General features: G+C 54.7%; 1 protein-coding gene across 5 annotated transcripts in view; it reads left to right on the top strand.

Annotated features, from left to right (window-relative positions):
- SERPINH1 (serpin family H member 1) overlaps nt 1-14,451 on the top strand; it is a 14,759-nt gene extending 308 nt beyond the window's left edge. The window contains exons 2-7 of one of the 5 annotated variants that reach the window (XM_044450225.1): nt 3,597-3,640; nt 4,657-4,779; nt 7,665-8,314; nt 9,394-9,492; nt 11,213-11,445; nt 12,468-14,451. In XM_044450225.1, coding sequence (XP_044306160.1) covers nt 7,696-8,314; nt 9,394-9,492; nt 11,213-11,445; nt 12,468-12,770 — 1,254 coding nt within the window. In that variant the 5' untranslated portion in view covers nt 3,597-3,640; nt 4,657-4,779; nt 7,665-7,695 and the 3' untranslated portion in view covers nt 12,771-14,451. Of the gene's footprint in view, nt 1-3,596; nt 3,641-4,656; nt 4,846-7,230; nt 7,239-7,664; nt 8,315-9,393; nt 9,493-11,212; nt 11,446-12,467 lie in introns of those variants that run through there. The other 4 variants (XM_044450224.1, XM_044450223.1, XM_044450228.1 and 1 more) reach the window with 4 other exon arrangements.
- Nucleotides 14,452-14,672: the final 221 nt, after the last annotated feature.

Below are 14,672 nucleotides of genomic sequence, written 5' to 3'. Positions count from 1 at the left end.
CGGCGCCCCGGGGCGGCTTTTGCAGCGGGGCGCGCGCGGGGCTGCGTCCTGATTGCGCGCGCGGGGGCTCTTTCCCGACCGCCGCGGGGGGCCAGGGGCGCTTTCTCTCGGGGCGGCGCGGCCCCCGGGGTGGACGCCGGGCGAGCGGGCGGGCGGGCTGCCGCGGGGCCGAGGCAGCGCCGAGACGGGCCGGCCCCCTGCGCCGCGCTGCCGCTCCGCCGCGCCTGCAGAGCCGAGCAGAGCGGGCCTCGGGACCGCCGGGGGCCGCTGGAGAGGAGGTCCGCGCGAGGGGCGCGTTCCCCCCAGGCTCGCCGGGCCCCTCGGAAGGGCGTCATGTGGCCCCGCACCGTGGCCGGCCCCTGTGGGAACCGCACAGACTGGACGGCATGCAACAGCACCCTCCTGCCCGTGCTCCCCAGCAACCTGGGTGCAGAGACAGGCTGCCTTCAGACCTGGAGGTTTGAGAGAGACTTTCTTGAGGACTAGCAGCCATCCAGAGCCGCCGCCTCCCTCAGGCATGTGGCCGCCCCGCTTTGAAAGCCACCCACCCTGGTGCCACCGGGGTGGAACCCGGGCCTCCCCAGATGGCGCGTTGCGCCGTGCGAACCGGCCGTTCCTTCGCTCCGCCCTGGATCTCCCGCGCGTCAGCCCCCTGGATGCCCCCCTTGCGGGCTGCAATTAAGACGGGGGGCAAAAGGGCTCCCACCCCGCTCTCCACTCCGGGAATCATTTTGTGCACCTCCGTCCGGGCTCCCTGTGCGGCTTCTCCCGTGCACCAGGAAGGCCAGATCTATTCCTGAGCCCTCGGACAAGGCTTTGCCAGCGGGATGTAACTGGATCCGTCCTCGTCCTTCCTGCCTCTGACAGTATGGAAAAACCACTGGAGCCAAGCGAGGTTCCCTTTCAGGAGCACCAGCACAAAACTCTTAGCCAGCATAAGAGTTTTGGCAGGGACACCAGAAAAGGGGGGGGGGAGCAGTTCCTCCGGTTTGCAGGCCTTTGAAAGCCAGCATTAAAGAGATGTTAAAGTATTGGAGAAAATCAGGCGGGGGGCAGCTTCTCTAGCCCCCTCCTGGCTTCAGGCCTGTGGCAGCTGCTCGAGGAATTGGTGTACTTGACCTTTGGTTCAGGATGGAGAGGCGCAGAAGAATTTTGCAGACCTGCTGATTAGATCCGTGTTGGATCCAATATTGGAAGGGTGCATGTGGGAGGCAGAGATCCTGTTTTAATGCAATTTTGGAAGCGATGATATAAAAAAAGTTTGGGGGTGTCATTGGGTTGGTGCCCTTGCAGCACAATGCAAAGGCTCAGTGCCTTTGGGACCCCCCACCCCACCCCCGGGAGAAATGCATGCACCTTGGGGCACAACCCTTGGGCTGTCGGGAGATGTAGGACCTTCTTTCTGTCTGAACATTGTGTCCTTAGATGCCAGTCATGTCTAGACTTGGGAGTTAGTCCTAGTGAGCAAAAGATGCGGTTGGCCCTTCACAGCCAAAGAATTCTGTGCAACTCGCCCTTAGATTTCTTGGATGGGTAAAGGCAGAGGATGGAAAGGAAGGCCAACCAAGAGGTGGGTGGACCCTGCGAAGGAAGCCACTTCCTCAGGTAGACAAGGACTGAGCAGGCCTGTTGTGAACAGGGCCTTCTGGGCAGCTTCCGTTCACGGGGTCGCTATTAATTGGAGATAATTCGATGGCACGTACCAATGCCCCTTGCTTTTCTGAGTGGGTGAGGCAGTCTAGGCTGTGCTCGGAAAGGCCGGGCTTTAAAAATAAGGCAAAATGTGTGTTAGAGAATGAGGGGGAGAAAGTCTGGTTCATTCGTTCTGCTTTTCTCTCTCAAGTATGTTGTACCAGTCTTGTGTCCCCCGTGTTGCAGCTGTTCATCTTTTGCCAAAACATTGCTCTCGAAATGTGCTAGGAACAGTGTACGCCAACTCAGTTGCCATGGGGGTTGAGGGCTGCTCTCCCGCATTTGAACATGTCCCTCCGCCAGGTTGACGTGAGATATCTCTGGTATGAGTTCAGTCTTGCAGCCTGGCCTTGCTCCCTGCTTGCCATGGGAGCCCAGGGTTCTGCTGATAAGGAGAAAAGTTTGAAAAGGGAGCCTTGCAAAGGGAAGTCAGAGATAGGCTGCTTTGGAGAAAAGGGGCGTCTTTGCGCTTGTGTGAAATGAGCAAAGAGCTGCCTTGTGGCAGCCTTCGTACCTTCGCAATTTCTCTCTGGTAAACCAGCAATTCCATTTTTGTGCTTTGAGTATCAGAACTTGGTAGCCGAAGAAATGCCACGGGCATGTGCATTGCAGGGCCACAGGGTATAGTCTGAAGTGTAGTACAGACATACAAAAGATGTTTAAAAGGATGCAGGTTTCTAGCCCTCATGACTGGGAAGAAAAAATGGGGAAAGCCTCAGCAGTGTATTATGCAAGATCAGAATGAAAAGGGAAATTAGGATGTGGTTAATTTAGCTTAAATCTGGCCTTGTAGATTCTGAATCGCTTCCTACGTCCTCCATCTCCTTTCCCGTTTTTGCAAATGGCATAAAAGCTCAGGTTTCCTCCATGAATATTTTCTAGAGAGGGTGGCCATCCTTGGTTTTGCCTTGAGGCGTCATACAGAAAAGAGCATCTTTTTCTGGCATAGAAGGCCTTTTTGATCCAAGGTCTTCCGTGGCAGGCGCTGCTTACGTGGCATGTCGGGGAAGCTAATTGTGCAGTCTAATGATACGGCAGCTGCCTGCAGAGCGAGGAAGGACCACAGAGTTGGGTTTCTGATGCTCTGAGCCACTCCAGGTTGATTTATGCATTTTCTGCTCTGCCCATTCATTTGGAGAAAGCTTTGTGGAAGCATTTTAACCGCCCACAGACTGAGGATGTCTTGGAGGGAAAACAGGCACTGTCCGCATGTTCATACTTAAAAGAATGATTGTGCACAGCTTCATTTGTGCTCATATTTAATGAGTAAAAAATGGTAGCTGGTTTTCTAAAGGGCGAATTAAAAATTTGCCGTTGAAATGAGATCCCAGGACTGGTGACCCCAAATTTAACAGTTTGCATCCCCAAAGCACTGTCGAGTTGGGTTAAAAAGAGGCCATTCTAGCAATGGTAGAAGCATTTGTTCTTCCAAATACATGACCCCAAACCCGGGACTAAACCTGAGATATTCCGCATTGAAAGCAGGCCTCTACTGCTAAGCGGTAGCCCCGCCCCTCCATGGCTGACCCCAGCCATGTAGTGCTTTGGCTCCACCCACTTTCCACGTTGTGCTAGATGGGAGTGGGTGTGGCTATGCAAAACAGTGTGAAGCGGCTGCAGTAATTGGACGGCGAGTGTCCATTCCTGTTTGCAGCTTGAAAATTTCAGAGGTGCTATCGTGTTTGCCTCTGATTGGCTCTCTCCGGTTCCAGAACAATGAGGTCTAGAGAGTTGCTCTCCTCAGTTAAAGAGCATCTGTAAACCCCAATGGCCCATCTGGCTGGCCCCTACAATTCTCACCCTCCACCTCGGTCAGTATAATTGTAGACGTGCTGCTTTTCTGTTCTGAAAACAACTCACGCAGGACCTTGAGGGAACTACCTTATTTATCTGTTTTCTTTCAGAATGAAAATGACAAACGTTGACCACACTAAGAGAAAGTTTCCAGGTATCTTTAGCAAAAAAAAGCCACTCTGTTTGCCACATCACACATTCCAGATGGGTCAGAAACAATTTCTGGGGGAGACTGTGTTGCTCTGAAACAGCCTGAGCCGTGGGGAAGGGCCTAAATTTTGAAGAGATGCCCAGTGCCTTTCTGCCCCGGCCTTTCTGCCCCAGCGCGTCCCAGAGAACGTACGGGGTGTGTGCTCCGTTGGAGCAGAAAAGGCCCATCTCCGCGGCCAGCCAGGTGTCCCCTGGAACATCGGGAGCAGGGCTTGGTGGTAGAGGCCTTCCCCTTGCGTTTGTTTCCGAATTCTGGCCCTCATCCACTGACTCGCGTCATTCACAGCTCTCCCTGCGATTGTCGTTCTTTTTTTCCTTCTGTGAGGAAGCTTGCGTGCTCCATTTTATCCCGCGAGGCAGGTCAGATGAACGTCTGCGAGTGCCCACAGTCACCCAGGGCTGCCTGGGGACTAGAAGCTGGACCTCCGGGCCCCCGGTCCAGCACTTCCCACCAGCCCGGCTCTCCAGTGCCGTCATTCCTTCTGGCTCGCAGCTGCTATGCCCAGCCAAGGGACGTCACCCACCTCCTCATGCGCTTCTCACAGTTGCTGTGTTGTATGCGGGACGTCCTACCCCGTTGCGTAATTTGACTCTGCCTTCTGCAGCCCGATGCCCTTCCTTGGCCGTGCCGGTCAGACCACACGGTCCAGTGCATTTGAAGGACGGCAGCTTGGAGGAGGCGAGCCGACGTCTGCCTCAAGGCTTAAGCCGCAGGGCTTTTGGCCTCCCGCTGCAGCCACGCCGGCGACCCGCACCCCCTGTCCAGCACCTTTCTGTAGATACTTGGTGCCAATTCGCAGCTTGGGGAGCCGTGGCATTTTCTTAACTGCTTTAAGGGAACTGAGGCAGGATAGAATACAGAGGATCTTCCCTCTTCTTGGCTGTGGTGCTGTTAAGACAGATATTTCTCCGTATTGCAGCCTCGAAATCCTGGCTGATTATATCCTTCTGTTCCCCCAGTGCAGAAATGTGTCCCATTGGTAGCATCCCTGGTAAATGATTATGCTTCTGTCAACTTTGCACGCCATCAGCTCCGAGCCGAAGGAAACTTCCTGGCTGCAGACCATGGAATGGAATTTGGAGGTCCGCTTGCAACCTTCCATGTGTATGGCCCACAGCTCCCATCAGCCTGAGCCAGCATAGCCAGTGGTGAGGGATGATAGGACCTGTAGGCCACAACTCCTGCATGAATCTTGGAAACTTTGCTTTGGGAATAGACTTCTAACTTCACACCCCTTGCTTTTTAATGTTACCTTTCCCTCCCTGTTCTCACCATTGCAAAAGGCTCAGCGGTTGATGTGACATGAAACTATCATTCACCTCCGCTGTGGAAGTGCTGCCCTTTTGAGAATGTGATTGTGGAGGGGCTTTTCCACGGTGAGTCTGCCTACGTGGCAGAGCGGCTCTTCCGGAAGGAAATTTTGGGAGCTGGCTCCCCCCTCCCCCTGCGCGATTCCCGTCCCCGGCTCCTTCCGCTGCATGCATGGAACTTCGCTTAGGTCCCACCCTTGGCGCGTTGCCCCCAAATGCCGGCTGTCGGGAGCTTGGCAACCACCCAGATAGACTCATGGCGGAAAAATGCACATTGAAAACAAGCGCCAAGGGTTTTGTACGGACAGATCCTGACGGTATTATTTAGAGCGGTGCTTGTAATTCCACAGCTCCCTTCCTCCTGCAGGGTGGCAACTCACTTTGTGATTGATTTTGAGCTGAGATGGGCAAAGTGTCTAGCAATGACTCTTTCCAGGGGTTCATTTCTGTAGGGAGCGGAGGGCTCGCGAGGGCTGCCCTCGAATGCCCTCGGCCCTTTCCGCTCGCTGCTTCCTCCTGCCCAGGTTGCAAAGAGGCGCGCTCCCCGCTGTTGGCAGCCGGTGCTTTAGTTCCAGTGCGTCGCCTCCAAGTAGTGCTGTGTGATACCAGGGTGTATCCAGTGTTTGTCTTACTTAAGAGTAGACCCACTGAAATAATATTGACGCCACCATTGCTGCGGGTCTGCACTTAGGTGGACTAAAACTGGTTGCAAGCCATAGGACACTATAAGCAAAATATTAAATAGTAGTTCTTGAATGCATAGCAGTTATTGGCGGTGGCTATTTCATTTTGCTCAGAACAGCTTCCTCCCCCCCCCCCCCCCGAGCTGCAAGACAAGGAGCATGGAATGCTCTGGCCATTCCCCCCTCGCTGTCCCAGGAATTCCCTTAAAATTCATTTTGCAATTCTCCTTGGACAGATTTTGGCTTTCTGCTAGTAAAACAGCTCCCCTCCCCTTCAGCATGCAAAGTTGGTAATTCCCAGATGGATGTAGCACGAGAACCTCCGGGTGCCCCTGAGCCTTAGCTACTGGGCGGTATATAAATGAATTGGACAGAAAGAGGGTGTCTGCTGCCCCGTTTGAGTCTCTGCTCTGTCCTCCCAGTCTGCCTTCCACCCAACATCACGTGGAACGTAAGAAGGGTACTTTATCTATTGGTTCAGACTCTTTGTCCATCAGCTCAGTGAGGTCTCCTTCAACAGGCAGTGTTTCTGCAAGGACTGCCAGGACGATCTTATTTATTTATTTAAAACATTTTTATGCCGCCCCCATCGCAATGAAGCCTCGGGGCGGCTCTCAACTATCTTGCAATCTTCCGCTTGCAAGGCGTGCCCTCGGTCCCCAAGCGCCCTGGAAAGTGGCACATAGGACTCTTTGGAGCATTCAGTTGCTGCTGATGCAGAGACATGACACCCACAGACGAGGCTGCCTGTCGCCTCACTGATGGGAGTCCCTGCTCCGGGGTTAGCAGCCCGCCATCACATTTTTAATCCAGGGTGGAAAGATTGTGATGGCTTCATTGCACCAAAAGTCTTGGAGAAGACTGGGCTGCCTATCCAAACTCCCTGGGGTGCAAGAGCGCCTCTCTGTGGTCGTGCAAGGAAGTCCCAACCTGCTCCTCTGGATAAAGCCCCACTTTGCTAGAGATTTGCTTGAAATTGCCCTCTGCAATACCGCAAAAATTATTGAAATCGGATGCATCTCTGAAAGAGCACAAGTTAGAATTTCTGTCGAGCAACGGTGGGACCCTCCAGCTTTCCCCCACTCCTCTTATCTCTTCTCATGAGGTTTATGGTGGGGAGGGGGAGAAGGAGGGACAATTAGCTGCAAGCCAGGGGCTGATGGCAGGTTGCTCCCCATGAATTTCTCTAATCCCCTTTTAAAGGCGTGTTTTCCAGTGCTCCTCTTCCCATCCTGAGGCCGTGAGTTCCACCGATTAAACTAGCTGCACCTGGGCAAAACTTAGCCTGGCATTCACTCCCAGTGAGCATCCCTGGGTGCCACAGAATCCCACCAAAGAGTGAATGAGAAACGTGTTCTTCAGCCACACTGTAAACCTTTAACGTGCCCTGTTCTTCTCCCCCTGACTAGCTTTTTTCCCAACAGAAAAGTCTTGATGGGGACGTGTGCCCCGTTGTGGACTTTTTCGGCATCCGTAAGAGATCCTTTCTGATGCCAGGTGCCTGGGTGTGCAGGGTGGCATAAAGGCATCATGCTCTTGGCCCTGCAGGTGGGCACCAGACTTTGGAAGGCCGTGGCAAGACCCTTGGTGGGCACCCCCCCGTAGATCCCCCCCACCCAGCTATGGCCACCAGCTGCTGCACTCCTCGGCTGCCTCCTCATCCCGGCTCCCCCTTGCTTTCTGGGCAGGCAGAGCCAGGGGTCAAGCGGGCCGGGGCCTCCCCGCACCCCCGTCCCCTGCTAGGCCACGGGTCCTTGGCGGGGGCCTGGCCATGCCCACCCTTGGCGCCAGCCCCGGCGGTGCCTCTCTGCGTTAGCACGTGGGACAGCCTTCCCAGCGCGTTCCCCCCCAGCCCCATGCTGGCCGGGCCCGTGGGAGGTGCCGCCCGGCCTGTCCGGAAGGGAACGGGCGCGGGAGGTGGGCCTGGTTCATGGACGCCCCCGCCTTGCTGACGGGCCGTGTGCTTCCTCGCAGGCTCAGGTTGGTCCCGGTTCCCGTGGAAGCCATGTGGTGGGCCAGGCTCCTCGCGCTCGGCGCGTTGGTCGCCGCGGTGCCTCCCGAGGACAAGAAGGCGGCCGGGAAGGGCCCCGCGGCCGAGCACAAGAAGCTGAGCGACAGGGCGACCGCCCTGGCGGACCGCAGCGCCACGCTGGCCTTCAACCTCTACCACGTGATGGCCAAGGACAAGAGCATGGAGAACATCCTGGTCTCGCCGGTGGTGGTCGCCTCCTCCCTGGGGCTGGTGACGCTCGGGGGCAAGGCCTCCACCGCCTCCCAGGCCAAGGCCCTGCTCAGCGCCGACAAGCTGAACGACGACTACGTCCACAGCGGCCTCTCGGAGCTGCTCAGCGAGGTGAGCAACGCCACGGCCCGCAACGTCACCTGGAAGATCGGCAACCGCCTCTACGGCCCCAGCTCCATCAGCTTCACCGACGACTTCGTGAAGAGCAGCAAGAAGCACTACAATTACGAGCACTCCAAGATCAACTTCCGGGACAAGCGGAGCGCCCTGAAGTCCATCAACGAGTGGGCCACCCAGACCACCGACGGGAAGCTGCCGGAGGTCACCAAGGATGTGGAGAAGACGGACGGGGCCCTGATCGTCAACGCCATGTTCTTCAAGCGTAAGTGGAAGGGGGTGCGGCTCAGGCTGGACGTGTGGGACCGCTTTCAGTCCCAGGGGCACAGTTCACTTCTCCGAAGCGCTCTGGGCGGGGTGAAGGGGACTTCCAGTGGTGCGCGGGGCCAAGGGGATGGGGCCGGACTGCCAGCGGGGAGTAACTCCAAGCTTCTGCTGCCCATATGTAAGCCTTAGGACAAGCATTTTTAATGTCAGGCTGGGGAAGAAAACCACAGAAAGTCGGGAAATGAGCTGAAGAGTGGCTGCTTGGGAAAGGGGGTGTCAGACAGAGGAACCCAGAAGAGCCAGATTAGGATCCCAAGCGGGCCAGGGCTGGGCGAAGCATCTGAAGTTCTCCTCTCCTGTGAAGCCAGTGCTGAAGGACAGCTCGGCCTCAAAGGGTCAAACGCGGTGAAGGCGGGCAGGTCTTCTGGGCTGCAGCTCCTGCCGTCCTTGGCCGTTGCTCACGCTGGCTGGCATCGTATGGGACTTGTAGTCCAACCAGCTGGAGTGCACCAGGAGCTCGCCCTGGTGTGAAGCCAAGCCCTGCTCGGTCTCACCCAGTACCAACTGGGAGACGCTGGACGGTGAACCTGGGGCTTGCTGCATGCAGAGCAGGGACCCTGCCGCCTGTGTCCCGCTCCCGGTTCCTTCCCGCAGCCGGCTGGACCCCTCCCAGCGGCCTCCCGTTAGCGCCACCCTTCTTGTGTCCTCAACACCCAGCAGCCACCCACGCACCTCTCTTCAGCGAGGGCCTCTTGCTCCGTCCCGGCACGACCAGAGCCTTCCGCTTGTGTCCAAGCCACCTGCCCCCTTGCAACATCACAGGGATGAGAAGGACGGCCAGGGGACACAGGCTGGTGGCTTCTTCAAATATCTGCTGGGGAGACATGGCTTGGAGCAGGGGCGGGGGGGGGGGGTGTTTAGCCCCTGGCGATTGATTGCCTTGTGGCAAATCTTAGGGTTGCGGGGAGTCTAGTGGGAATAGAGCAGAGGTGCACGATGGCAAGAACCCCCCCAAACACTCGCTCACCTTCCTGCTAGCAACTCCGTTTCCTTCATCGCTTCCCTTTGCTTTTGCAGCCCACTGGGACGAGAGGTTCCATCACAAAATGGTGGACAATCGCGGCTTCATGGTGAGCCGCTCCTACACGGTTGGCATTCAGATGATGCATCGCACAGGTAAGCGGGCAGGTGCTGCAGCCGACTCCACCCTTGGGTGAATCGCCAGGCTCCCAGGTGGGCAGGAGTTGGCTCACCTCCCGGGAAGCGACCGTGTGCCCCCAGACACTTGAGTTGCCGAGAAACCAGCTGAGAGACTTGCTTGGGGTGGGTAAAACTGCTGTCCTCCTTCGAGGAGAGCTGCTGGAATCCAGCTCGCCAGGACTGGCTTTAACTCTCACTGCTCTCAGTGGCTCTCCTCTTGAGGAAGACTGGAGCGGGATCCAGCCCCTCGGTGTTCCTCCCCTGGCCTAGATGAGGCCCCAGGCAAAGCGAGAAAGCAGAACTGCTCCCGAAAGACTCGGTTCTGCCTTCCAGCGGCTGCCCTCCTTTGCCTGACACATCTGTCGGGAGCCAGCCCCCACCCCTTTAAAATCAACAGACTGGCCTTTGGTCAAAGCTCTTAATTGCTGGTGTACATTTGGCAACAGGCCAGCAAAGAATTTTCGAGCATGCAGAGTGGCTCATTAAACCCAAACGGAAAAGTATTTCCTAGAACCCTCCTGGGGCCACCTCTGCGTGCTTCCGAACTCTATGCCGGCCTCGGGTTGGCCAGCCCTTCTCTCTTAATGCCACGCCACGGGATCAAGCCAGACGACTCCGGCTCCACTCCCAGGTCCCCTGCTGGCACTTCCAAGCCCTGTCAGTTCCCAGGGTCGGGCCAAACACCTGGAATCAGTGGCCTTGAGCTAAGCTTTCCTCCTCTGCAGTCTCTGTCCACGCACCTCATTTCCCACGCCACTCCCTCCTTGTCCAAAGAGTCCCTCTGGCCCTGGAACACGTGCCGAGAACACCTGCCTTTTTCATTCCCAGTATCCTCCTTTGCTCTTCCAGTTAATCGTAAATCGCTCCTTTTTAAGGGGACTTTATATTCTGCCTTTTAAGAAGCAAGAATATTCTGCAACAGGGTGTTTCACATTGTGCTCCAGAAAAAATGAAAAGTTTACAACCATTCTAGATGGTAAAAGCTGGGCAGCCTTGCCTGCTTTTGCTTATTCCTAGTGATTTATTTTATCAGAGGGGCAGAAAAATTGGCACACTGAAGATGCAAAGCCGGGATGGGCAGCAGCCGGGGTTGAGAGACCAGCAGGAACGGTGGCAGTTTCCCGTTTGCCTGCTCCGGGGGCTAGAAGCTTAAGGGCTAGAAACATGTTGCCAGAAATAAATGGGCCACTTCCTGAGCATTCAAGCTGGGGGACCATTCTCAGAAGTGATAGGCCAGGACACCCAGTGCTGGTTTCCAAACGTGGCAGAGGCCAAAGGGATGCAGTGGATTCTCTGAACACCCCACCCTGCCCTGCCCAGCCGGACACGCAACTGAGTCTCAGGGCAACTGCGACCTGCACAAATCCCACTGCAGTCGGTGGGGCTGAAACACACCCTTGGGCACGGCTCAGCTTCCCTCCTCGGGCCTTCTCTGGCAGGAGGCTGCCTGCCCTCGCCCTCCTGCACGTGGATGGAGGGAGTTTGGGCAAGCACAATATCGCCTCACTTGCGTAGAACCGAAACCACAGATAAAACCCGCGTGCAGCTAGCAGTCCTGACATCGTCTGAGAACTCTTACACCGTGCTGAGAGCTTTTTGCTCAGCAGTAAAAGCTTAATAAATAAATAGCAGTCGCGATGCTCCTGCTATTTCCCGGCATCCTCCCTGACTGACGGGGTTCTGTCGGCTTCTCAAGGGTTGTACAAGTACTACAATGACGAGGAGGAGAAGCTGCAGATCGTGGAGATGCCGCTGGCTCACAAGTTTTCCAGCATGATCTTCATCATGCCCAATCATGTCGAGCCGCTGGAGCGGCTGGAAAAGCTGCTGACCCGGGAGCAACTGAAGACCTGGCTGGGCAAGCTGAAAACAAGGGCAGTGGCCATCTCCCTGCCCAAGGTCAGCCTGGAAGTCAGCCACAACCTCCATGTGAGTATATAGCGGCACGCCAGGCTTGCTTTGTCCTTGCGGGGGCCCAGCGCCCCCCAGGGGAAGAGCCTTGGCTGATCTCTTTCCCCTTTCAGCCCCCACCCTCTTGCTGCAGGGAAAGGGGTGGAGAACGTGTCTGAGGCTGGATTGGACCACATGGGTCCTGTGATGTGATGTCGGTGGGGATAGCCCCCCCTTTGGCTCTGCAGCCAAGCGACAAGCATGATCCTGTAACTGTGTATTCAGAAATGAGTTCCATGGAGTTGAATGGGTCTCCCTCCCAGCCAGGTGGCACGGCATTTTCAGCTTTGGACCAGCATCCGATGTGGGTGCCCATAACCCTCTGAAATTGTAGGATTATGGGCATCTGACGAAGGGTAGGAGGAATGTGGAACTCAGAATGGCCCATGTCCCTCTTGCCCTGAAATGTTTTCCCCTCCTCGTGAGGAGGAGGCTGCCGGGATTCTTGGAAGACAGAAGGGAACTCTGCACCCTCTCAGCCCCAAAGATGGACTTCCATCAGTCCCGAAATACGGATACACTCTGGGTCAGCATCCCAGCTTTGACCTGAAGCGGCTTTTCTGAACTTGCATCTGTGACTGCACCTTTGGGGCCAGCGCAGTGGCAAGGATGCCGAAGGGTTGTACCCTTTGCATGGGAATAATTACCTCCCCAATTAGACCTTCTTCTCGGCACCCCGCAAACTGTTGAGATCTCTTTATTTCTAAGCGCTTTTAGCCTTTTCTACTTGATTTTCTGCTGAATTGTTTATCTCACTCTTGGTTTTATCCTCCGAACTTGGTATCAGTCCTTTGAAGTGCCTCTTTTAAAAACTGGAAGTTACGTAACTTTATGCAGCTTGCTGTAACCCAGTTTGAGTTTATCTTAAAAGAGAGTGCTAAACTTTTGCACAGTGTCATAGGAAACAGAAACACTTCGGCAGATGCTGGATGACAAAAGTTGTAGGTAAGAGACCTGTGAAAGAGCAAATATTCCTAACCTCCCAGTGTGTCCGTTTCCAGAAACACTTGGCCGACCTCGGTTTGACGGAGGCCGTCGACAAAACCAAGGCTGACCTGTCTAAGATCTCGGGCAAAAAGGATCTGTACCTCGCCAGCGTCTTCCATGCGGCGGCCCTCGAGTGGGACACCGAGGGGAACCCCTTCGATGGGGACATCTATGGCCGGGAGGAGATGCGGAACCCGAAGCTGTTCTATGCCGACCATCCGTTCATTTTCCTCATCAAGGACAACAAGACCAATTCCATCCTCTTCATTGGCAGACTAGTTAGGCCCAAAGGAGACAAGATGCGTGACGAGTTGTAGCTCGTGTGCGCAGTGTTGTGTTGTCTTTGGGGGGTTTTTAAAAATGGGGGGTATGATGGCATATGTCTTATGAACTGGTGCTCTCAAGCCACTGAGTTTTACAGACTTTCTCCTGAGTAAGACTGCAGGAGATTGCATGAATGCCCGAGGTCATAACCGAGGGGGGTGGGGGGGGGTAATTCTCCCGAACGGCTCCACCTGCTACTTCCAAAGGCCCCTTTCCTTATTCCTCTCCTCACCGTCCTTCGCAAGATGCCTTTCTTTGTGTCACAGCAGTTAACTTGCGGCTGCAATTTGGCGTGTGCTTAGACAGAAGTCGCCTGAGTCTCGGGCAGCATGAAGCTGCTTGCAGGGGGAGTTCAAGACAGAAAAAAAGGACTTTACACAACATGAAATTTGTCACCACAAAATGGAGTGATGGCTACCAGTGACTTTAAAAGGGAATCGGACAAATTCACGGAGCAGGTGGTTATCCATGACTGCTAATCTGGCTGGCTGCGTGTGTCTTGCGCTCTTGGAGGCAGTGTGCTTATGCACACCGGTTGCTGTGGAACATGGGCAGGAGGGTTGTGCCACACAGCCTGCTTGTGGGCTTTGTGATGGCAGTTGGTTCAACACTGTGTGGACAGAACCCTCTTCTTACCATCTTTTTCTGTCTAAACATACCTCGGATTGTGCTCTGAGATCAAAGAGCCTAAAGATTGGTTATAAAATAGGAGATTCTGCTTAATTCTTCACTATCTGCTCTGAGTGTGGAGAAGGTGTATAAACCTCCATTCACAGATCACTGGGTGATGGATGAGATCTGGATGTGCATTTGTTAGCTGTGAACAAGTAATTTTGGGCATGGGGTGGAATATTAGCTCTCTGATCTGGTGATTTCTCACCTATGAAACCTACATTGCATTTGGAAGAAGAAAAGTGGATTCATTTTCAAAAATCCGTTCAGTCTTAGAAGAGCTGATATATTTTACCTCAACCATGTACCCATTTTTAGAGATAAACTGAAAGTTACAAGACAAGCATCATGGAAAAAAGAACCGGCTTCTCTGTTCAAGAAGCATGAGAGAGAAACCGTTTTGGCAGTGCCTGCACTCAAGTCAGCTCCATGTTCTGAGAGCAGCTCCACCTGGCTTTAGTGCAGGCGGGATGAATCGCCTTCCAGATGCCTCTGTAACAAGGCTAACATATTCAGTAGCAAAAGTCGGTTTCATTTATTAAATTTCCATACTGTCCAGTAGCCAAAGCTCTCTGGGCAGTTTCCTAAAATTAAAACCTATAAAAGATCCATATAAGGCATTCATATATACATTTGACCATACCCCAAAGACATCTCAATGCAGTTTTAAAGGAGCTGAAAAATTCAGGACACACTTAAAACCTTATCCTTTGCGGCTGAACGCCTGAGAAAAGCAGATGGGCCGTTACTTGGTGCCAAAGACGTGGCCCATGCTGGGGCCAGGGGGCCCTTGTTAGGCTGATTCTCCTTAATTGGGGGCAATCACCAAGAAGGCCCGCTTCCTTGATAGGGCCCTCAGGGCCTGCCTTGCAGGGGGTACCTGGAAGAGGTCCTTAGATGGTTCCTGTCATGCATTGCAGTCCAGAGCTGTGCAAAGACCCGTTTCCTCTCAGGTTCTTTTCTGATCTGCGCATGGGCCCTTAAAAAACCAAACTTCCAGTGTGTGGATTCGTCCTGTTTTTATTTACATCCACGTGCAGCAGGATGAAAGAGCTACCTGAGTACCAGAGGAGGGAGTGTGGCGCTTAGAAGGAAAGTGGCACTGGTGAAAAGGGCTTTGTCGGGGCGGCAGCGTTCAGGTGGGGAAGGGGAAGCCCTGGAGTGAAGTCACGGGCCTAGGGAAACCCTGTGCCAGGCTGGAGTGCCGCCTCGTGGCCTGTGAG

Source organism: Varanus komodoensis, unplaced genomic scaffold, assembly GCF_004798865.1.
Source record: "Varanus komodoensis strain SLA01 unplaced genomic scaffold, ASM479886v1 scaffold63, whole genome shotgun sequence".
NCBI lineage: Eukaryota > Metazoa > Chordata > Lepidosauria > Squamata > Varanidae > Varanus > Varanus komodoensis.
The sequence above is the reverse complement of the archived record's forward strand: the minus strand, read 5'-3'. Positions and strand labels throughout refer to the sequence as shown.